This window comes from Prinia subflava, chromosome 1 (assembly GCF_021018805.1).
Source record: "Prinia subflava isolate CZ2003 ecotype Zambia chromosome 1, Cam_Psub_1.2, whole genome shotgun sequence".
In the NCBI taxonomy this organism is placed as follows: domain Eukaryota; kingdom Metazoa; phylum Chordata; class Aves; order Passeriformes; family Cisticolidae; genus Prinia; species Prinia subflava.
Genome location: NC_086247.1, coordinates 118,572,903 through 118,597,090, shown reverse-complemented (window position 1 = coordinate 118,597,090; position 24,188 = coordinate 118,572,903). Strand labels below are relative to the sequence as shown.

Here is a 24,188-nt window from a genome sequence, read left to right as displayed (position 1 = left end):
ACAGCATCATCTGAATGTTAAATTGGAAGAGATGGAGATGGAACATGTAGAAACTGCTTGTCTTTGTGACAATACATAGTAGCCAGTTCACTATCTTAAATGAAATTTTGACAGTTTATTTGAAAATAATCAATATCTGCTTCTTGGTAGACAGACTTGGTAATGTATGTAAAGATCTTTAAATCTGATGCTCTGCAAGGAACACCTGCTGGTTTTTGTTTTTTGACAGGTGCTGAGAATCAAAATTAAAAACTGTGATGGAGAGAAGATATGTCAAGGTACTTACAAAGGGTCCTCTAGTACACCAGGACTTCCCTCATACATGGACAATGAAACAAGTGCAACAGCAGAATTAGTGGCCTAATGACCTCAGCTCTTAGAGGTTCTGTGTCACAGACTTTTTTAGAGCAACTATTCAAAACTAATCATGTACACACCACTGATACACACGCACAATGAGCCAAAAGTACGTGACCCTCTCAGCGAGTTTCTTTGAAATGCAAACAAGAATCTGACGGATCAGGGAGGCTAAGCCTCTTTAGTTTAATGAAGAGCAAATTATCTTCCATTTCTTCCCATAAAACTGTGGCAACAGACTGTGTTGCTTGTTCTCAGTGTTACACAAGAGTTCAGAGGTGTTCAGGAGTATGAGAAATTTCACAGCTTGAGTATCTGAAACTGCCCATAAATTGTTTGACCCCCTCCAGTCTCTACCTAGTATAAATTATTCTGTTAACATTCACATGATACTGTTTTCACCACACTGGACTCCTCTCTGCAGACCCACAGATCTAATCAAACACATAATCAATCAACCTGCTTGTCAGATACAAGCAGCAAACAAGACTTCTTTGTGTCCTACACAATTGCCTTTTGAGAAAGAAAGGGAGCTACTGGTTTGTAAGAGCATGTAATACACAAGTAATGCGTGAGGGGCCAGAGCCTGTGGCGCTGTGAGGAAACCTTGTGACTGAATTCCTGACAAGGGACATTTCTGATGAGTTACTCAGCCTGCCCTGACTGGTGTTCTGGAATTACACAGTATGAAAGAGTATTTTTAAAAGATGACTGCAACCACGGGAGTCAAAAGCTTCTTACAAATTAACAAAAGACAAAAGTGCGCAACCCTTTGGCTTCAGTATCACTGAGCTTTCATGAAGGATGACCTCTTGCTGCAAAAACTCCTCTCTGCAGAGCAGAAGGGAAAACAATAGAACAGCTCAACAGTTTTCAAATGTCTCTCTCAGATTCTCAAATGGCAACAAAAAGAGAGAAACATGACACCCATCCTTGTTTTGCCTCCTTTTTGGAGGGGAAGACTACTCTCTTGAGACCCTTGAGACCCAGCAATGAGACAAGAGTTGAAGGTAATTGAAGTGGGCAAATGTGGCCACATCCTTTTCTAACAGTCAGCCACAACATCTTTCTGTTGTTATGCTGTAAAAAAATCTCCAGAAAAGCAAACATGATTTGCACAAGTACACAATAAAAACCACATAGGTGTGCAAACACACTCTGATACATACATTATGTGATCAAGTAATTTTAATGTGCATGTAAACTGCATTCCACAACTTGGACCCTATTCAAACCAGCTAAGAAACTTCAAGCCCTGACAGTCCCAACTGTTGTAATGAAATAATTAATTCTGCTGAAATTACTTTTTAAAAAGCCATTACCTGTATTTCAGATTAGTGGGAAATACTACTAAGAATCAATTAAAAGCTTGTTATATGCCATATTTACTTGGCACCTGCCAAGTAAAATTCGATTGATTAGTGCTTTTTACAACCATGTAAGAATTTAACCATATAAAATACAATTAATTCTCTACACAAGGTTCCTAAGTCAGAAAAGGCCCAATCTTCATTATGTAACAAAATCTGGTCAATGATTTCTGCAAAATCTATGCATTTTCAGAGACGATACACATGCCAATTTACTTTGATGAATTACATCAGAGCATACATTCCCTGGTGTTGCATTTGAAAATTGCTACATTACCTTTTATGTAGAATACCTGTGGAAAAATCATGAAGGCATTTATGCAGTAGAAATTTGAACAGGGGCTTAGGTAGCGTTCCTGTAAGTTTGCTTTACAGTGTCTACTGATAGATTGAAACAATTTTTATTAACCAGCCTGAAGAATCTCCACTATCATCTCCACTATCAAAACCTCTGGAAATCATCATGGCTGGTGCAGAAACAGAGTAAGTAATGGCCCATTATAACCACTGATGGAATCTTAAATATCTTTATTTAAATAGTCAAAATAAATATTCGATAAGGCATAGCTAACCAAAGTACCACAACATTTTTTTTTAAGCACATATGTCAAAGGAACACGGGTGCCACCTCCTGGTTTAAGCATGGAAACACTCTGGGTTGTGTTTACTGCATTCAAAACTTTCAACTAGATGTAGGGGGTTTTCTTTCTTTTAAAATAACTAGAATGTTCATCTTCAACATTCACAGAATGCTGTAAGAACAAAAAAAACGAAATGCAAGAATCCAGTAAAACTTACTTATCTTTAGTGCCTGGAGCAAAACAGCTATATAAACTCTTCACAGGTACTTTTCCCCAAATTTAACTTCACAGATGTCAAAACCTATTAAAACACAGGAATGACCACAATTTTAAGTAAATATTCAAGTGCAGTGGGCTTGAAAGAAGTAATCTTGGAATCAATGTGGAATTAAATTGTATGTTCTCACGATTCTTTCCTAGTCTAAAAAATCCTTTTGTTAATTAAGTGAAATGTGTCCTATCCAGGAAGTGACAGAATCTAATATAGGAAGGCTGAGAAATTTACTACAAATGGCACAAAGAACTGCAGCCCATTTTGTATCTACTGCAGCAGTCAAATCACGAAGCTGTTGAGAATACAGGGGCAAAATAGAACCCACTTCGAGTTCCAGTCTATCTGCACATTAGTAGTTGTGCAGGGGTAAAAAAAGTTGACTCCATTTCACACAACACCCTCAAAAGTGTATCACTATTATGTCAGAGTCATTTGGTAACAACTACCAAAGTTCTTTCAAATCAACTTTACAAGCAATTTAGGAAACAAATCTGCCCCAACTCAAGTGTTGCCCCCACTGCAGGTACACAGACAACTGCACCTTCCCTGTGCTTACAGGCATAAAGACAATTTACCAACACTTGGGAGATGTTGGCTCTGGGCCTCTTGTTTTCTCCCCATATTCAGTGTGGGCTGGAAGTACACGAGACCACATCCTGGGAGAAGCTGCACTCTGTCAACTCCGTATGGCTTTGTGTCCCGTGGACCCCTAAGTCTTGCCTCCCAACATTTCAGCTCTCTGTGCCATTTCACACTCGCATAGACCAACACAAGGCCTATTTTTCTCCACAGGCTAAGAAGCCACTGCTAGACTAAATGTTATAATTTCCCAACTCCACAATCCTCTTCTGTGTATTGACTTGCTGTAAATTAGGATCATAACCCTCAAGTCTTCTGGAATACATACAGCAACTTATATTTTTTTTAGTATACCCTTTTGGAACAAAATGCATTCATGTGTCTGATGTCCCAGCAAACTCTCATTCATGTTCAGAAGCCAGACAATTGTTGCACTTGTATCCCACAGCAGCAAGCACTTCCAGAAGGAGAACCACAGCTCTTCCCGCAGCCACCATCCCCATACTTTCTCATCACAAAGCAGCCCAGTCCACGATGCATTCATCAGCACTTGACCAATTCCTTGTTTTGCAAAGGTTCCGCCACGACTTCATCCCGCATGAACTGCTCCTAAAGACAGCAAGCAGGGATTTAGGCGATTTACATCTTTTTTGGATCTCCTCTACCTCACAGTCATCACGACATGCACCCAGGCTGGGAAAGAGAGTGGTTATAAGCGGTGTGAATCTGCCTCCCAAAACATGAAAGCCCTAACGAGCCTGCCAGGTGAGAAAAGCTGCCAGGGCTGCTGGAGTCACAGGAGCTCTTCATTCACATCCTTGATTTCGTCCCGTCTGTGTCCTACCCCACGCCCACCTAGGTAGACATCACTTTAAGCCCAAACACGATAGGAAGAGACAAGAAGAACAAGAGAGATCAGGCAGCAATTGTAGTCCCAAACCATGGATTTTTAACCCCGTCCGCGCGGGGCGGCGAACCGGGACTCGGAAGGACCCGGCTGGAAGCGCGTCCGGCTGCCCTCCCTCGGCACCCACCTGGTCGTAAATGACGCGCAGGATGAGGGAGCAGCTGGGGCAGGTGGCCACGTCCTCCCCGTTCTCCAGGTCCTCCTGCAAAAGGCCGGGAGAGCGGTCAGGGCCCGGGGGAGTGGTCAGGACTCCGCCGCCTGCCCGGCCCACGGGCCACACCACCCTGTTCTCCCCGCAGCCCTGCCCGGCCGCCCCTCACCCGCGTGATGAGGAACCGGTCCCCGCAGGGGCACGGGTAGCTGTAGGTGCCGGTCTCCTCGTCGTACTCGAAGTCCTCGATCTCCACCTCGTCGTGGAACACGGCCATGCCGCCGGGAAGAGCCGGGAGCCGGGCCGGGGCGGACGGGAAGAGGCGGCGCCTGACGGGGCACGGGGCGGGGCTGCCCGTGACGGGATGCGGCGGCGGGTAGGGGAGGAGGGGAGCGGGCCGGGGACCCGGGATCGCGGGGAGGGTTCGGGTGGGGAGCAGGGAGTGGGGGAACAGGGGGTGAGGGGCGGTGGGCTGAGGGGCAGTGCGCTCGAGTCCTCCTGGCTCGCCCTTTCCTCAGGGCGGGACCCCGCACGCCAGTCGGAAGCGGCGGCCGGGCCGCCCTCTGCGGCTGATGGCGCTGCTGGTTCCAGCCTTGGCCTCCTGCCCGGCGGTCCTGGGCGCTGCGGGGGAACGGCCGGGCACTGCCGCGACCTTGCCCCTGTCCCTGCCCCTTGGCCGTGTGCTTCCCCTGCCCCTTGGCCGTGTGCTTCCCCTGCCCCTTGGCCGTGTGCTTCCCCTGCCCCTTGGCCGTGTGCTTCCCCTGCCCCTTGGCCGTGTGCTTCCCCTGCCCCTTGGCCGTGTGCTTCCCCTGCCCCTTGGCCGTGTGCTTCCCCTGCCCCTTGGCCGTGTGCTTCCCCTGCCCCTTGGCCGTGTGCTTCCCCTGCCCCTTGGCCGCCTCAGTACCGCCCTGCCCCAGCTGGGCACAGGCTGCCGTCCCCTCTTCCCCACTCCAGCCCCCTCTTCCCAGCGCTCACCGTGTTCCCCTCAGTCCTGGGAAAAGGGGGCAAACTTCGTTTGCTATGATTACAGGAAGGACTGTTTGTCTAAAGGAGTGTTTTACCGAGAGATAGCTTTTGAAAAAAGACTTCCTGTGCTGCTTGCTTAAGTACCCTTGCTGCCCCCTTCTGCACTCTCTTGAATTAACCTACCTAATAATTTGCACTTAAATGTGGTGCGGGTGAACTAAAAGTAGTTCTCCCTTCACATAGTGATGTGGGATTAGTGATGTGGGAATGCGGGAAGGAAGAGATGCAGATATATCTCTCAAGAGATACAGACCCAGGGCCAGTGGATCAGAGGGGATGGAGAGTGAATGGCTCGTTGGTTTTAAGTGAGGAGAGGAAGAAGTCATGACAAGTAGTTGTTGTTTTGCTCCGTGGAGCAAAGAGGGTCTATAAGAATATGTAAATATATAAAGGGTGGGTGTCAAGAGGATGGAGCCAGGCTCTTCTTGGGGGTGCCAATCACTAGGACAAGAGGAAATGGACAGAAACTGATGCACAGGAAGTTCCACCTGAAAATGAAGAAGAGGAATCAGGCCCAGAGGTACTGGAGTCTCTCTCGGAGTCTCACTGGAGATATTCCAGAACCATCTGAATGCAATCTTGTGCCATGTGCTCTCAAATGGCCCTGCTTGAGCAGGGAGGTTAGACCGAATGATCCACTGTGCTCCCTTCCAACCTGGGTGAAAAAAGAGGGCTTTTGGAGTGGCTATTCCTATACCAGCTTGGGTGAGATGAGAATAAAGGGAGAACATGCCACCTGACAGGAACCTGGGAAGCTGAAGCACAGTGCTTCATGGAATTGCCAAAGAGCTGGATGAGTGAAAAAAATCACAGAGGTGACAGATGGGAGAAAAGCTGTTCATGTTTTGTAAAAGCATGAGTCACAGTTGTATGTGGTAGAGGAGAACCAAGACTCGTTAAAAGATATTTTGGAATTTATTGATTGCAGAGTAAAAATTGCAAATTATTGTGTTTTTCATATTTGAAAGTGATGATAGTATAAATGGAGTGAGTTTCTTGAACTACTACTGTTCAAGAGTTATTTCTAATTTAGGGTAGAGACTCAGCCTTAAAGTTGTTGTATCAATAGGATCTTTCAGCTGTAACTAGAAATATTAGGCTGACATTTCTTTTATTTCCAGTATTATGTATTGATATTGAACTTCAGGTTGGTTGGAGATGTAGATGTCTATAACCATAATATGCTATATGAAAGATTCCAGGTCATAAAGTGATCTCATGAATTGGAGAAACTGATTTTTGAGCACTTTTGTTTTACAGACAATATGCCAAGGTAGAGGACTGAGACTTCTTCATTAGATGTGTATTTTGTTGTCCTAAAATATTATGAGATTGTTAATACTTTTGTTATCAACAGCCTCTACACATTTCATGTAGAAAGTGCTAAAGTGTTTTGTTTAAACACTTAAGTACACTTCTAAGTGCTCTGTAATGCTGTGAAAAAACAACTTTGAAGTAATTTTGCTCACTGGGGGTAGAAGACTTCTAAATAATTCCGTTCTTAAAAGTTGCAAGCTGTTGTGGAATTAAATGCCAAAAAACTATTAAAAATTATGGACAGTTTAAAGCTGCAGGAAGTATGTCTTATGCTTGAAAATGGTCATTTGGGGTAGTGACTGTAAATGTGTTCCATTTCTGAGCAGCCTAATTTATGGAAGCTCTGCCTTCATTCATAAAAGGCTACAAACAGGGCAGATTACTAAGTGACTAGCCAATGCAGCTGTTAGTGAAAGCCTAGAGAGTATAGGCCTGATTAGTTATCAACAAGCTGGATCAGTGCCATTTCACGGGATTCAAAATGAAAAACATTTTGAAAATAAATTACGCGCCTTAAAACAATGCATGGAAAGATATTTAAATGAAAGTAAAATATTAATGCTTTAAAGAAGCAGTGGACTTTGTCATGGGATTAAATATAATTTGATAGGTGATGATATATGATAGAGAGTTATGCTAATCCATTTTAGGAAAAATAAAGGCAGATTTACAAGGATTGAGAAACATCTTTTGGCTCTGTATGAACCTGTTCCTACACTTGAAGGTTCTGACTAACCTTGAATGTTGTGCATGTCAGTTTATCTTTCTCTGTCATAGCTGTTTGAGTGTGTGGTTTTGAAGCTTCACACTGTGTTTCCTCTGCAGTGCATATGAGTGTCTTCCACTTTCTTTACTCTTTAGAGATGTATTATGTTCAGTACATGGAAGTGTGAGGGATTAGTGTGCTTTTAAATAAACCTGTGAACAAACGGGCTTAATTAAAGTTCATAAAATTCTCCACCCAGAACCTTTTCTTTACGACTAGAAAGGGAATGCATAGTCAGTGTTTCATCTTTCATACATGAATATTGTTTGAGCATTTAAAATCACAGATGTGTTGACTGGAAGGCACTTTTGAGTATCATCCAGTCAGAATTCTTGCTTGGAGCAGCACAGTTGTGCACACTGGATTAAGTCAGTCCCAGGTGTAGAGCTTTGTCATGAGATTTCTGTGTTCCAGCCTGCAGTTTCTCAGTTCCCCTTTGAAGGGGAGCTCTACTATTATAATGTAACATCATCCACAAATTTGCTGATCATATAATGGCCCAGAGGGGACCTCAAAGATCATCCAGTTCCAACCATCATGCCATGAACTGGGTCACCTTCTGTCTCATTGTCCGAGTTAATGATAGTTAGTTAGCTGACCTGTATCAGCCCTAGGGTACTCTTACTGTTCTAGCCAACAAGTAAAGCAACTTGAAGTCATCGAGTCTTCAATTCAGTCTGTCCAGACAAGTTTTCAGCCGCTCCAGCCATCCATCAGGTGTCATCTTACTAACGTGTGTGTGCTTCAGGGGCTGGTGCCAGGAGCCCCAGGACACCCAAGGTGTGTTGCATCCTGTGCCCTTAGCTGTGTGACCAGACCTTTCATCACAGGAGCTGTTCAGATTTATCAAATGTAATCTGCCCTTGGTGAATCTGAGTCATATCTTCCCCATTGCTTTCTTAGCTTTCACCCAGCTAAGGGGACAAGCTCTGAGCATTTTCCCAGATACTGAGATGGTGCTGACTGGATGTAAGCACTGCTTTTTGCCTCTTAAAAATGATGTGTGTAAGTCTTTTCCCAGTCAGTTGGAGACTGTGTGATAAGTGTTTTTCATAGGTAATAGACAGTTGCCTGACAAGCATGTCAGCTGTGTCTCTTAGCAACATTGAGTGTAACCCATCTGGCTCTGTGCATTTGAGTACATCCAGCATCCCTCAGCAGGTGCTGGCCCTGCTCCTCCTATTTCCTCTCCTTCTCAACCACCACTGGTACAAGCAGAGGTCCAGGTGCAGCCTTTGCCTGTAAAGGCTGAGGCAGAAGGAACGTTGAGTACTTCAGCCTTTTCCATGTCACCTCTGACAAGGGCTCTCCCTTGTGAGAGACTGAAACATTGATGGTTCATGACTTCAGCAATCACCCACTTGGAAAAGCTACAGGGGCTTTGCTGAGGCCAGGTTTGCACCCCTGGGCCAACGGGCAGGAGGACAGGTTTAGGTGTGTGGTGGGAAACCTGTGATCTGCACAAGAGCAGCTCAGGTGCAGGGAAGGTGAGCACCCACCACCAGAGGATGACCACAGCAAGCTGACCTCTGTTAGCAACGAGCTGGGTGTGAGCCAGAGGAGGGAAAAGGCCAGTGAGGAGCAGGTGCTGCTGAGCTGGGATAATGCTTTTATCAAGCCTGTGCCCTCCCTTACACAGCTGGGCCAGCTGTAAATCTCCCCTCCCAGGGAAGGTGTCAGGACACTCCTGTTCACATCCCTTTCTTTCACATCCCTTTCCTGTGCATCCCTTCCTGTGGGGCAGACCTGGCTCAGTCAGAGCATGAGAGGCACCTGCCATGGCTGAGAGGTGTCACAGCCCATCAAAGACCCCAAAGATCCCCCAGACTCATTCCTGGGGCCTTCCACCAGAGCACTGCACATGATCCACAGGGTTGGAACAGACAGGCTAAAACTCCCCCAGGGGAGGTACCTGGGTGTTCCCATGTGAACCTGAATGTAATGAACCCAGTGAACTCTATGTTTTGTGGTCTTCCCTCACCCCTGATGGAGCAAATCTCCACCACCGCTTTGACTAAGTGAAATTGCAACAATCAGTCCTTGTCAGGGTATCCATGGGTGGTAATATCTTTCTTCTCCACAATCTTCTCTTATCCTTTCTTTCTCTTCCTTTCTTTCCCTTATATATTTTCTTAAGTGATTCTTTTATACTTTTCATTTTTATAGATAATAACCAAAAGTGCTCTGTGCCTCCTTTCTATTGCAACCAAATTGTTCTAAAACAAACCTGCATTATACATTTCTAAACAGTGGTCATTCAGTGTCATTTCACTCTAATCAAGGAATCTATTAACAAGAACCTCACCTTTACAAGTGGGCATAACATCCCTTCACTTGGTGGATGCACATTTTCACTTGTTTATGAAACTTTCATGCTTTCAAAATTCCCTCTCATTATTATGTCTGTTGCTGGCTTTAGGTCCAGCTGAGCTTTGGCTTTTTCTGATTTAAGGGAAATATCTGAAAACAAACTATGTCAAACACTGAATGCTTCATTTAATAAGTATTTATGATTTTCTTTCAGGATCCAGTAATTCTGAAGGCTGCCTAGTCATCATGGCTCATGCTACTATTTATGTGGGTTGCACCATTCCCCAGTTACTGAGAGGTGCTCAGAGCAGAATTTTTCCCTCTCATTCTGCACTGGGGGTGTTGAGACACTCTGCTTTTTGTTACTGCACAGGGAACAGGTAGGTTATCCACTTCCTTTTTTTTTTTTAAGAGAATGCCATGGTAACACTGTCAAAATCAAATTGACAAATTACTACAGGCCTATAAATGCTTAATTTAACTCCCAATTATATATTTATATTTAATTCTTATTTAGATTTATGTCATCTGTAGTCTGGATTACACTGGTAAATTGTTATGTTAATAGAAATTCGTATCAGTAAGGGACAGTTGCACAGCTGTCAAAATGACAATTATCTTTGCTTTTTCTGCAGCACAATAAAATCAAAAAGGAAAATGGATCATCTAGAGAGGACAGCAAATAATTTTCGACAGGAGGTTAGTGTTCTGTTCTTTAGGATGCAAGTAATTTTTTCTTTTTTTCCTGCAAAGATAATTATATTGGATAACAGTATTCGATTCTTAGGCTCCATTTTCCTTCTACTGGAGTCTGGTTTACTTCTTTTTCTCTTAATTTTTTATACTTGTTACTGGTATAAAATTAGTGTATTTAGTGTATTTAGTGGGTGAAATGTAATGAGTTTTAAAATTTTTCAGTGATATGATGCTGTTTATTTTTTGTTGGACAAGAAACTGAATAGATTTCTGGCCATGAATGGATTATAATAAGTAATGAAAGCACGTGGATACCCCTTATCTCTAAACAGACTTCTCAGATTTTTATGGATTTCTACACTTCTGGTTTAGATCTGAGATTTTCAAATGTGAAAAATGTACTTTTATAACATAGGAGTAAGGCAAAAAGTGTAGAACATATTGAAGGGTGAGTTGATAGACAGCTGTAAAAAAATCTTCAGTTGTATCTGTTTTAATTCAAATTGTACAAATGCAAGGAAGATAGTGCATTTTTCTCCATCACATCCAGAAATGCTTATTCTGGATCTCAGTTTTGAGCAGCAAGCATTCTTTTTCATAATGTTCAGAGGGGAACATGCTCTTGTATTTCATAGATATTTCCTTTCTGTACTAAGCTGAAGTAGATGCACACACATGCAAACACACCACACATCTGTCAGTGTGTGTACATGGAGTCCTTCTCTGCTGAGTTTTTCCCTAACTATAGTGGAGAATAAGTCACACTGTCCCCAAAAGGAAGCTGGGTGCAGAGGATATGTAGGTAACCCCTGAAAGAGAAGATTCAGCACTGTGTGACTTGGGCTGTGGATGGAAGAGACAAATGCAGCCTGGTTCTGTCACCAGAGCTGTGAGCCAGCTTTGGGAACCACAGAGCTGTGCCTCAGCTGTTCACACCTAATGCCAGCTCTTCCCTGAGTACAGATCAGAGTTGCTTGTGGACATCCAGGTGCTCTGGTGGATCCTGTTCAGCTGAGAAAATGGATGTAGAGACAGGCACAGACCAAGGCATGTTCTCGTTTGCTTCTGACTTGGAAAATATGATGGCACTTTTGAGTGTTGCAGCCATGGAGTTTTTTTATATTTATTGCTTGGCTTGCTTCCTTTCTCTGCTCAATGTCAGTACCTGAAAAATACATGGAAAGTGAATCCTTATGAGGTATTGGAAGCTCAGGGTTGGCACAGGGAACTGTAAGGCATGAGGAAGAGAAGGAAGCTGTATGAGATAGGTGAAAGAGCAGGCTCAGTTCTTGCTACTGCACATTCTCTGCATATCAGAGGATTATGCGGTTTCTTTTTTTAATGCTTGATTTATCCTTTGTTGCTTTATTTCCAACCACTTTAAAATCAGTTTATTTTAAATCTTCTGCTTGGTTTTAAATTCCATATAATCAGCAGCTGGCTTTCCTCAGCCAATATTGCCTTATTTGGCCATCTCAGTCCTGTAAAAGATGAAAGAATCATAAATCTGTGTTGCATTAGTATGAATGCTACAGAACATTGCCTGTTAAAGAGTGATAATGTGAAGGACCAGGGCAAGGAAAAGTGACTAATGCTTTCTTGAAATACAGCTGCAAAATTCAGAATCCTGTGCCCTCCTCCCTCTCACTGCAGCCTTGCTCTGGCCAGTTGGATACCCTTGTGATGGTCCAAAACACTGGCTGAATGTCTTTGATCACCCTGACTCAAATTTAATTTTTGAAATAACTTTATACCAATTAAGAATTCAATTTCCAGTACTCTTGCAGCTCTCTCAGCCAAATAACAAATTAAGGAGTGTACTGAAGAGTAAAGAAGGGAATGAAGAAGATCCAAATTTAATGTCCCTTTCCTGCACTTCTCCATCAGAACGACCATTGAAGTCATATATCTGGCATTCCTCTGGTTAACTTTGACTGACTGCATTCCTCATTTAATACTCTCTGCTAAACTGGAACAGGAATCCATGCTACTTCATTTTAAATTAGCAAATGTCCTGCTGCTTAATGGGACAGGGGATGTGTTCAGATGTTGCTTTATGAATAAATTAATTTCCTGACATATGTTTTAAATTACAGCATAGTTGCTTAAAGTTAATTTTTTTTTCTCTGTTTGATCTTAGACAAATGAGAAATGGTAAAGTTGTGGTGGTATTTTGAGTATTTCCTTGTGTGGTGACATTAGCATTTTTAACAGTAAAATCTGTGTATTGCTCTGTGTAGAAAATACTTAGAGCATTGCTTTCTTTGTAGAGGAAAAAGGTTAATAATTATACTCCAAAAAAAAACCTGAAAAGGAAGGGTAGAGAGGGGATGAAAATTCATAGTGCACTGATGGGCCTCAAAGAATTTAATTGGGGTGCTCATCCCCAATGGGTCTTTTTGCAAAGTCTACTTTTCATTTTTCATCTTTTTTTTTTTTTTTTTTAAACTCCTTAAAAGTAGTATCAGCCATGGCTCTGACATCCCTTCCCATGTGGCTGCCAAACAAAATCTGCTCTGGTAACCAGCCATGAGACCTTGTGTCTCGGTTTCCCTGTGGTCATACGGGGGTGTAGGGGGTAAATGCAGTGACACAAAGCTTGTTGGTTTTCTTTTATTGATGCAGTAACATTAATGCATAATCTTTCAGTAATGCATTTAATTACTTACATAAATCTAGATCCAGAATTCTCCCTGGGACTTCATCTGCAGCTGATTTTTTTCCAAGTGTCCTTTGTCTTTATATCCAAGATCTTTTTACTTTGTCGCTGGAGGATGCAGGATTGTGTGTCTTGTATGGATGTCTGAAGAATCTGATAAGTGATAACTAGCTATCACCTCTCCTTATAGCTATGTTCTCTTCAACTGAAATAAAGTAAGTTTTTATATAGTCTTAGAAAAAGTGACAGACTGAAAGTACAAACACTGTTCTCCATTCAGTGACTATTTAAGTGCATCACAGAATCAGAATGGTTTGGGCTTAAAGGGGCCTTAAAGATCCTGCAGTTCCAACCCCTGCCATGGGCAGGGACACCATCACTAAATCAGGTTGCTTAGGGCCCCATTCAACCCTTGAACACTTTCAGGGATAGAATCCATTTTTATTTCATCACCTCAGTGAAAAACATTGGTGCTGTAGGTAATGAAATGCCATGGGTAACATGGGAAGGGATGGATGTTTCATGCACGGCTTCTTGAGTGCCTTTGCTGCAGATTATATCTACATATCACAATGGCTTCTTTTTCTTTTGCCAGGTAATTACACAAGCAAAAGTGTGTGGAATCACCAATGAATCAGAGACAGTCAAAAGGCTTCGTTTGGCCATTGCAAATAAGGATTTTACTTTCAAAGCAGGACAATGGTAAGATATTCTGCTATATTTGAGGGGGAAATTACTAGGAGAAGTCCATTATAACAAAGTGTCAAAAGGTCTCTGATCCTTGGGCCTTGGAAAAAGTTGTTTATTTATATAATACAATGTTTTCTTATTGGATGAGCTGTCAAAGAGCTGATATTTGGCATAATTTTTAAACAGGCATTATAAAAAGTGCTAATATTACTATTAAAAGGGCAGAAGTGGATATTTAAGTGTTCAGTTATTCTGTTTTGGTGTTTTCCTGTGGTTTATTATATTTTTTTTTCAGGAGTACTTTGAAGTTCACTGCACTTTATTCTGCAGGTTGTCTTTATTTACTAGTAATTTTTACAGTGGAGCTGAGACTGGTGATTTGCAAGTTACTTAGTTTTGGTTTATTTCTTCCCCTTGAAGTTTACACTCTTAAAATTAAGCCTGTTAGGTCAGATTAATATATTAATATAAATAAGCAAATTTGAAAATAAAAACCTTGAATTATTAAGCCTTTGAAACAATTAGCTGCTTGTTTAAACATTTTTGCAGGGTTTTTTTCCTAAGGAAGTAGTGGATTTTTATGTTTGTCATCCTTTCTTGTTAAAATACTCTCAAGTATTTTTTTTTCTCTTAGAAATTAATTTAAAACTAGGAGTAGTTGCTTTTGGCAATGGATATTTAAATGTTCTTAAACTTTTTATTGGCTTTGGCCATCTGAAAGTGGTTTTGCTGAAATCAAAGTATAGCTGCTAGGGTATTAACAGCATATGTTACTCATGGAGTGTTAATATGCTGGCTTTTAAATTTAGAACCAGAACACAAGATGCTGATTAGCAATAATTTGTTTGTGAAGTAATTTGCTGCAGTTTTTGCACATGTGCAGTGACTCATATTAAATTCTTGCTTGCCAGTACTTGCAAAGTACATTTACCCTCCAAAAATGTTTTTGAAATCATCATGCTGAAAACTGAAAGCTCTAATTATAATTACTTTCCTTCATTTTCTTCTTCCTTGAAAGTGTTGTGATGCTATTGTAAGGTACACACCAACTTCTCTGTACTTGTGTCTATAAACTGGGGTTGCATTTTTTTGATGAGCAGTACAAACCAACACATTTTCCTGAGCAGAAAAGGCTAAGTTGTTAGGATTTGCTTATAGTAAGATGTTACAGCCAAAGATTGTCACTAAAATGTTTACATTTTAGTGTTTTAATTATTGAGTTTTTCAGAAGCAAAAGTGAATTTGTTTTGCAAGCACTTTGGCAGACACTGGTTTTTTTCTGACTTCAAATAATGACAGAAACTTGTTGCTGTTACACCTTTTGATTTACTAAAACATGGATTGAGGTATATGCATGCTACAAATACTTTGAAGGAGTAGCTTTATGGTTTTAGTATTTCTGATTTCTTACTCCAGCAATGGGTAATTGTTACTCATTTCTTAAAGATATGGTTTAGGTGGGTTTTAAAAGGAGGGAAGTGAAAAACCACCCTGAGATCTCTGGTTTACATCTTTTTTTGCCTCTCCTTGTTGTGGGTTTTCTTCTTTTTTTTCCCTTCTGCTCTTTTCCCTGAGGCTGTCACAGGTAGCATTTCTTCAGGAGCCCTCTCACCCTTCCTAACATGGCTGAGACAAGCCATCAGAGCTAGTCAACGATAGGACAGGAAACTGTGCCGTGAAATCTCTCATAGTTATGTACTTGGGAAAGAAAAGTACATCTGCATTAGTATTTGGGAAAGGTAAAACCCATGTTTGATGTAGGTTTTGCAATAATATTTGTGTGTTTCCCCACCAGGCATGCATAAGGTTTCCCTTACATGCCAAGGAGAACATTTCGACTGGAATGTAAATTGTGACTTTACAGCATAAATTCTCGAATTTTTCGTGGTTCATCTTGAGTAGTAAGATTATTTTCCACCAGGGGGAGGTAAAGAGCTTCAGTAGCATCGTGAGCTGTTCTTTGGCAGGATAAACGCTGCAATTCAGGAGTGACCTTTCTCAGCTCCCAGAGCCTGACTGTCAGTAAAGCTGGGCCCCAAACTGAACAAACTGAAATAAGCCTTCTCAAGTTTTTTGGTTGTAGGCCGTTCTTTTGCAGTCAGGTATCTTTATGCACCATCAAGGTATAAGCATAAAGTTAAAAATTACATCACTATTGTATATATCACACTATGCATTCTTTGAGAGATATTTTTTCTTCAAAGGGTGAATTCTGTGTGGAGTAAGCAGACAAGAATTTTTTCTCCAAAAAGGAGTGAACTACTCAAAGTGTTTGTCTCTTTCCTCAAGCATTTGTGGTCTCTGTGAAGAATACAGCCTTGCCATTTAAAGAAAATACTTGTGCAGTAGAAGCCAGTCTGTATTTCTTGTTGCATCCTCACTTAACTGATACTGAGCCAGCCTAACCCGGGCTTGAGTTGAATAATGCTTCTCTAGTACTTGGCATTGTTTATCACTGCGGTCGTTACCTAAGGGGACCAGCACCACTACTTAAAAATATTTCGTTTATTTTGAAATATGGGGATTTTGTTATGTGCTGTAGTAAGCAGAAGCATTTAAAGATTTATGGAACATGGAGGAGTCCAGGTGATAGATCACAAACCAACTTGTAATTTTTTTCTGATAATTATTTGGAAGCCTCACCAAGGCTTATCAAAGCCTTAGTTTTATTAGACTGAATTACAGTTCATATATAGTAATTGCTTGCCTTGCATACTCTCTAATGGCTGCTGTTGCAGAAGCTTAGCCACATGTTACCTTTCTATCTGTACAAACTCATGAATGGTTTACTTTTAAGCTGAAAGAAAAAACAGGACTCAATTCCAGTTCAATTTCCTATGCCCGAAGAGGCGATATCTGACACCAGAGGGAGCTGCAGTTCTGCTGCCAGTTGTGGACTTCTTACATGGGAAATTTTTTACAAAACTGTTGGGTTTAGTTCAGATATTTTAGCTGCCCAGGAAAAGAAAATGTTCAATATAAAGTCATATCCCTAAGATTAGAATGCAAATCGTCTTATGTTTGAAAATTGAAGAGCCAATCAAAGGGACCAAAAAGAGTGGGAATTAAGCTACTCCATAAGACTATAATGATGTTTTTGTTCTAATATGCAAATTATTTAAAACACTTAGAATTCTGGTCTGTTGTGAGATGTAACATCTAATGCTAAAAGCAGAATGGTTTGAAAACCACCTAGTTTAGCAAACATGATGACATGGTTCTAGAAGAAAATAATTCTAAGGAAATTGTGTTACTTGAGGTTAACTTACTTTTTGGAAAAGTTACATTACAAAAATGAAGATGTTGTAAAGGAAAGATAATTGAAACAAAGGCAGCCACATTATTTTGGCTATTGTTGTCTATGTTTGGGGTTGTTGGCTTCTTTTTTAAACTTTTCGTGTCTGATCTGTTTTTAGGGTCGATTTCTTTATTCCTGGAGTATCTGTGGTTGGGGGATTCTCAATATGTTCAAGCCCTGGCCTGTTAGAACGAGAAGGAATACTCGAGCTGGCAGTAAAGCACACTGCTCATCCTCCTGCCCACTGGATTCACACTGAGGTAAATGAAATTACCTGTCAGATTTGCCTTTTTTTTTTTTTTTTTTTGAGGTAAAGGGGGGTGTCTTTTTAGACCAATTTGTACGGCAAAACTCACATTGCCTTCTTCAAGCATTTTGGATACAACATAAATCTTAAAACTTTTTGTTCAGTAAGGGACTGAAATTGGATGTTTATATGGAAATATGGTTATTGTGATTTTCTGACAGCACTTGTGCTTACAGTGGACTTAAAGTGATATTGTAGTTAGTGTATATAAGGGTTCTCACTCCTTTGGAATTAATGAATTTAAAAGTTTTGAAAAACCTCTGTTCTAATTTACATCTGTGAGAACAGGCAGGGTTACACATTATGAAGTTACCTCTGATAACCTTCCGTAATTCCTGACTATTTCTGTAAATAGAAACTGGGAATCATTGATAAACCACAGACAGATATAGATTATGAAAGGGGAGCCAAGGAAGATACTTAGATCAGTTTTTCTGAAATGACAAAACATTTCAGAATATCTATAGTATTCTTTTAAGTAGGCAATATTTTCGTAATAAAAACATAACACAGGTTTTTGCTATATTAAAAGTAAAGTCTTAGACTTGGCCTTGTGGTGTTTTGTTCATCATTTGCCCCATTTAGTTTGTCAGATGAGTTATGTGTTTCATCAGTGATCTGTCCTGTCAGCTTTTGTTCTTTTCACAGTCTCTGGAAACTATTTAAGAAATTTTGATGTTCTAAATCAGTTCTTGTTGCTGAGTTTTCTGGTGGAATTTATAGGATAAATATTTCGTTAAGGGGTAAGCTACATCTAACCTGATGCCGTGGAGAAACCTCCAGGGTACACATGAACTCTTCCAGCTAAACAAAAATGCATGTTTTTCTTTAGGAAACAAGCAGAAAAAATAGCAACCTAGAATTTGAAAATGTTATATATATGGTGACAAAACTGGTGCTTAATTGTTTAAATTTGCTCCTAAAGGAAGTTGATATCTCATCTTTAAAATGTTATGGGAATAGTTAGCACTCATTTACTCACTGTATCTCTGTTTCTTAGATGTATTTATTTCTTAATACGACTGTATATAAAATAGTAAATTTTAGCACCATGTACTTTATATAACTTCAGGAAGATGTAGCCTTTTCTTTAAAAAATATCCATGTAATGTATCGATTGCTTCACTTCTCTGCCTGAGCTGTGTTTATAAACGAGGCTAAAGGGCAACACTTTCTCATAGTAATATCCAGAATTTTATTATTTTTTCTTGTATACTGACTTACTGTTATCATTGTCATGGCCAAAGCATGAAAATATCTGGAAGACTGCTGGTTAGGAGAGATTCTTCCCAAATCCCATGTCCAGTCTTGAGGAACTGTGGCTGGTTAAGGGGGCAGATGTGAGATTGTTTCTCCCTAAAAACGCTTATTTCCGCAAAGGGTACCATGTTCAGTGTCTTCCTTAGGCCACATGAATCTGGAACACACATGGATTTGTGCTTCTCTAGACCAGAGTAAAGCATGCTGGGAAGGTGGGCAGTGTACATCACAGGAGAGCTGGAAATCAGTTCAGATATTGAATGCTTATTGTCCTACAGTATACTTGAGAGACAACAGTTCTGCAGTAATTAGGAAAAGCAAGAAAGTTGTTGGGTGTTTTTAATGATCATGCTTACTATCTTAGGAACCTGTGTGTTCTATGCAGTACCTGCATCCAAGGGCATCCTTCTCTCTTTGTTTCAATTTCCTGCTATGAAAAGAATTCTTTGGAGGGAGTGTTTTCATTTTCTAAGCTGATTCTTCAGCAGTTCTTACAGCTTGTTTTTCTCTCCTCCATTCCCACCTTCCTTGATTTCCCTCTCCTCTTCATTATATCTTTTAAAACCTATATATGGCCTAAGTGCTCTTATTTGTTCTGTCAGCTTGCAGTGATGTGGAAGAACTCACCTGACTTCTCTGTACTGCAGCTTCACCCTTCAGACCAGGATGCAGTGCTGGTTTACCAAGGAGACACTGACCCAAGTGGATTTTTTTTGTTGAAGCTTTTGTTTTCCCATGTATCAAAAAAAAAAATGCTTGGACACGTTTCTTTAGGGATTTTCCCCTGTTTTTTCTTCTGTGTCTCTGAAGTTGCAAATGCAGAAGTGATTCTGCAAGAAATATTTTTGTGGATACTTACTTCACTTCTGGGTGGTTTTTAAGGAATGGGGATGGAAAAATCTTCTGTGTGTGCAACTTACTCTGACCTTCTGTAACCTCATAGAAGGGACTTTTTTGGCATGAAGCTCATTTTGGGTAGAAGTGTGATTTCACATGTTGAGCTTGGATTTTCACAACCACATACTGCTGTTGGAAAACTCCGTGTGAATTGTTCCTCTTTCAACTCTTATGGGGATAAGAAGGGGGAGTCACCATCCTGCCCTGCCGTAAGACTGAAACATTTGAAAGTAGGAGATCCCCAGAGACACTGGGTTACTTCAGATAGCTGGAAAATGTGTGTGTATTTTAAAGACCTTCTGTTTTTCCTTCACTGGTCAATTAAAATAAATATCACAGCCCAGCAAACCTTGTGACTGGGATGCAAAACAAATAAGATTTCATTTTTGCATTTAGTTCTGAAATTAAATATCTTCTTTTCCATCCTAGTGTACTCTTGACTCAGAAGTGGCTCTGCGAGTGGGAGGTGATTTCTTCTTTGATCCTCAGCCTGGTGACTCCCCAGTAAACCTAGTGCTGATAGCAGGGGGTGTTGGAATTAACCCATTGTTTTCTATACTGCTGCATATAGCAGATCTTCATGGATACCAAGAGAGTAAAGGAAATAGACACAAACTGGGAACAGCGAAGCTGTACTACAGCGCAAAAAATACCAGCGAACTCTTATTTAAGGTAAATCAAACGTTTTTTAAAAACACAGGTCTCAGCCATTCAGCTACCAGTGTGTGTATCGATGTTACCAAATTCCAGAGAGTCCTTCTGTGTAGGACACTGCACTGGAAGAGACAAAAGTCACTGCCTGCCTCAAATCCCATTTGTGTTTTGTTAACTACTTATGCCAGTGTACAAATGAAGGCTGTTGCTGGACATACCTGTTCCCATTGATTTTGATAAGTCAATTACCCCTAAATTTTACTATATCCCTGCATTTATGTTGTAAGAGCATCACAGTATACTAAAGATTATATATTTATATGTATATACACACTAATAGTATGCATAGTACTGTAATACTGTAACCACATAGTCTAAGTAGAGATTGTGTTGAATGTAGAGACTAGCAAAGAGTAATTGTATCCAAAGGAAATACTTTCTAAAATAACAGTGGGGCTTCATTGACAATGCATTAGTTACTAGTAAGTACATGTGTCTGCATGAGGGATTTATAGCTGCTTTTAAAACTGCTTGTGCAGTACTTCATCAACATTTACTCAGCAGTTAAAGATCAGTTGTCACACTCAGCCATTAAGGGTTATTAGCAATATTTTAGGGTCAAATTAGCACAGCTTCTGTAAAGAAGCATCCAAAATAATTTATGGGTTTTTTAAGTATTGAAAGCTTTTTATTGTGAGATAAAGATGAAGAGTTGATTCCAGAAACTGTGTACAGGATCCATCACTAGTTTTATTTCTGTACTTCTACCATGTTTCTAGCTATAGAGGTATTTGCTTTGAAAAGTCATTTGTTTGTTGCTAGAACCAGAATAATTTGCTCTTCCTTCTGGCCACCTATTGATCTGCCAGTCTGTTCTAAGCATGGAGAGGTTTTCCCAGTGCCAGTACTGACATTCCCAGCATTCACTTAAGCAGGTTTATGACAGCAGAGCTTTTGCACTAAAGCTTCTGGGATAGAAGAGAACAGTGTCATGCACAATGCTGAGTATAAATCCCCCCTTTCATTTTACACATGTCCCTCAGATCCAGAACATTTCTGTCAATGTTCTTCACTTCTGTGCAGAGGATTGAGGAAATAGAATCTCTAGCAGCCTTTATTTGTGCTGTTGTGACAAACATCTGTGCAGGGTGTGTACAGTCTCCAGGAGGACGTGCTGGGGTATCACTGATGGTTTGGAGGACGTGGTCCCTGAAGGAGCAGCTGTGGGTGGGCTGCCAAGGCGAAGGGAGATGCCACTTTGGAGGCTGATCCTCACTGTGGATGTGGCTGAGGCACTGGAAATATCCTTAGTGCAGATGATGGAAGCAACAGCATTAGGGGTACAAGGACAGCAAATCAATAGTAGAGGTGCTGGTGGAACACTCCTGTAGTGACAGTATGTGCTGCTCTTCATCCCATGTCTTCTTAGGGAACAGATTTTTTACAAAGCAGAATCTTCCCAGGGTTGTTTTTTTGTTTGGTTGGTTGGTTTTTGGGTTTTGTTTGTTTTGGGTTTTTTTGTTAAACAATCCAGGGCAGCCTTAGTGTAGTAACTAGTTAACAAGCGAATACCTAGCAAAATGAACGACTTTGCCTAGAAATTATTTTTATTTCAGAATACTTTAAAGAATTTCCAGTGTCTATTCCAGCAGTGAAAATCCTATATAATGCAGAATCTAGACAGTAGCTAAACCTTAATTTCAGAACTAACTACAGCATCTGACTCACACATTCTTTTTTTGCTATGATTTGAACTGAAGCCGCTGGGGGTTTGGTGGTAACTTATCACAGCTGTGACTTAGGGAACCGAAAATGAGTTTATACTTTCTACTCTGGTAAAAATAACATTAGCATTACGTGGTAGTTGGTCTTACTTGAGAACATAAGACAGTAAAGGGTCTAGTGACCTTATCAGATAAACCAGACAAGTCTCAAAAAGTTCCTAACTAATGGTAAATAGATACTGCAGGGGGGGTTTTAAATGGAAAACCCCTATGGAAGTGGAAGGAAGAAATACTGAGATTTCATAAGGCGAAGAAATTGGGAAATGACCAAACTGGATCTTAAGTCCAAATCTTAGAGACTGTAATCTGTGTCAGAAAAGGAGAAAAGCACTAACATAGCTGAGAGGGTGTTCACATTGCAAGTGTGGGAATTCTGTGTATGTGTGCAGGTCAGGCCTGTGGAATCACACCCATCATGTGCTCAGTGCTGAAATGCAAAGTCTTGGTTCTTAGTAATCACTGGCATTCTGGGGCTGTGTGCATACATCTGCTTTGATTTAATGGCCTGTGCCGTAAGCAAGTGTGTGTAACATTACAGAAAAATATTCTTGGTTTGATGGAGGCGTTTCCTGGAAAGATCACATGTTGTTTCCACGTCACCCAGCAGCGCTCACAGATCTGCAAAGAACTGCAGCCACACATTACAGGTAAATGTCATGGCATTGTCCAGAGATGCTGTCTGAAGCCCAAGTTTGATTACAACCTAGAGCAGGAAGTTGTGCATAATATCCCAGCATTCTTGCATTTAAAGGTTCAGAATGAGATGTGAGTTAAACATGTGATGTCAGTTAAATAAGTTTCTCTGTACTTATTCTGCTTTGCAGAAAAGTTTTCCCTTTGCAGTTTTTGTTTTCCTCTGTTAATCCTAAACTTTACATGGATATTTCCCACTGCAGACGTTATTCCAGAAACTATTAAGCAAATCCTGTTTACTTTCCTTAAGGTGGGATTGATGAAGGTTAAGCTGACTGCTTGTAAGAGATACTTCAGCATGTTTCCATGTCTGCTGTATTTGTGTTAGAGATACCTGGTTTTTTGTGTGAATTTGGGATTTTACTTGCCTGTAAGCCATTTTTCTCTTCAGTGACTAATATCCTCTGCATTCCAAGTACAAGCACTGATCTAAATCCCCAGAAAAACAAATTATTTTGGAAGCCTTAAATCTCAGTAGCTATTATCCTGAAACAGGCCAGGCATTTTTAAGAAATGAGTGCTTGAAATACCTCTAACCAGACATTATTTTTGAAGTGATTTCATGATTAATATTTCTGTTCTCATTTCCTACTTTTTTTCTTTGTCAGAGGGAAGAATATCTGAAAAGGATCTAGAGAAACACGTCTCTAACAATACTTCATGGTACATCTGTGGTCCCCCTCCAATGATAGAATCTATATCCAAACTACTCACTAACATTGGTGTTCCTAGAAACTGTGTTTTCTTTGAGAAATGGTGGTAACAGTGACACCTGCTGAAGAGAAAATATAATATTTTTCCATTGCATTTTGATAAGCTAAAATGTACAGAAATGGACTATGAATTATTTGGAAGATTTTAATGAAGATGTGCTCAATGATGAAAGTGGGCCTTTAATTTAACTACAATACACCTGTAATACAGTGCTGCTGCTTTGGGGGAAAGAAAAGTGATTTTATATTAAAGACATTAACTGTTCTGGTTTTCTGATGGTTTGCCTTTTCTTACAGATAGCATATTTTCACATTATACACTTGCTTTGTAAGTCAGCTTTTAAAAAAACCTTCACTGTCTGATTCAGCACTTGTAAAGAATTAGTTGTGCAGCAATGCCAGGTCTGTTTATAAGGATCATTCAGGCCACAACCTCTGAATCTGCTCCAAATGAGTACACACTTCCCTCCCCAGTCTTATATAATACATTTACTATTTTTATAGAAGAGGAGCTGCTGTGTTGTGACTTCCTTATTTTGTCATTTCTTCTCACAAGAAAAAAACCCACCTTTTATGTGGTTTATATAAGTAAATCAGTTGTGTTGACAGGGATATTTTCTTATAATCCTGTTTAGCCCTGAGTTGAAAGTGTTGAGTGCAGCAGTCTTAAGAATTCCTTCTCTGAACCTGTATTCTGTGCTGGTGCTGAAGTTGTTCAGCCAAGATTGTGCTTGCATTGGCTGTGTCCTCAAAAGCAGCACTGGCCAGCAACAGCCAAGATGGGAAATCTTCAGAGTCCTGCTGCATAGAGAGCTTTAGGGGATTCCAGGACATACTGCTTGGAGAAAAGCAACCTTTGGAAAGGTTGGGCTTGCAAGGCATGAGTGTACCTCTAGGTG

The 24,188-nt window shown here is 40.6% G+C and overlaps 2 protein-coding genes across 4 annotated transcripts; one reads left to right on the top strand and one right to left on the bottom strand.

Moving 5' to 3' along the window:
- Positions 1-2,238: 2,238 nt before the first annotated feature.
- Positions 2,239-4,546, bottom strand: DPH3 (diphthamide biosynthesis 3). Its single transcript, XM_063409385.1, has 3 exons — positions 4,389-4,546; positions 4,196-4,270; positions 2,239-3,770 (listed from the first exon to the last, which is right to left on the bottom strand). The coding sequence occupies exons 1-3, from the start codon at positions 4,494-4,496 to the stop codon at positions 3,705-3,707; spliced, it is 249 nt and encodes an 82-aa protein (XP_063265455.1). The 5' UTR covers positions 4,497-4,546; the 3' UTR covers positions 2,239-3,704.
- Positions 4,502-23,554, top strand: OXNAD1 (oxidoreductase NAD binding domain containing 1). Of its 3 annotated transcripts, none has more exons than XM_063409372.1 (9): positions 4,502-4,595; positions 9,853-10,018; positions 10,274-10,337; positions 13,589-13,695; positions 17,100-17,241; positions 19,875-19,911; positions 20,020-20,117; positions 22,422-22,530; positions 23,185-23,554. In XM_063409372.1, exons 2-9 carry the CDS (start codon positions 9,885-9,887, stop codon positions 23,337-23,339), a joined length of 846 nt encoding a protein of 281 aa, XP_063265442.1. In that variant the 5' UTR covers positions 4,502-4,595; positions 9,853-9,884; the 3' UTR covers positions 23,340-23,554. The 3 variants fall into 3 exon arrangements, with proteins under 3 accessions (XP_063265442.1, XP_063265434.1, XP_063265424.1); XM_063409364.1 differs by having other exon boundaries at positions 20,017-20,117; XM_063409354.1 differs by having other exon boundaries at positions 19,875-20,117.
- The last annotated feature ends 634 nt before the right edge of the window (positions 23,555-24,188 follow it).

Coding starts and splice junctions, on each gene's coding strand:
- OXNAD1 (XM_063409354.1), top strand. CDS start 9,885: ATGGCTCATGCTACTATTTATGTGGGTTGCACCATTCCCCAGTTACTG. Junction 10,338..13,588: donor CAAATAATTTTCGACAGGAG/GTTAGTGTTCTG, acceptor TTCTTTTGCCAG/GTAATTACACAAGCAAAAGT. Junction 22,531..23,184: donor ACTGCAGCCACACATTACAG/GTAAATGTCATG, acceptor TTTCTTTGTCAG/AGGGAAGAATATCTGAAAAG.
- DPH3 (XM_063409385.1), bottom strand. CDS start 4,496: ATGGCCGTGTTCCACGACGAGGTGGAGATCGAGGACTTCGAGTACGAC. Junction 4,271..4,388: donor ACCGGTTCCTCATCACGCGG/GTGAGGGGCGGC, acceptor GGCCTTTTGCAG/GAGGACCTGGAGAACGGGGA. Junction 3,771..4,195: donor TGCGCGTCATTTACGACCAG/GTGGGTGCCGAG, acceptor TGCTGTCTTTAG/GAGCAGTTCATGCGGGATGA.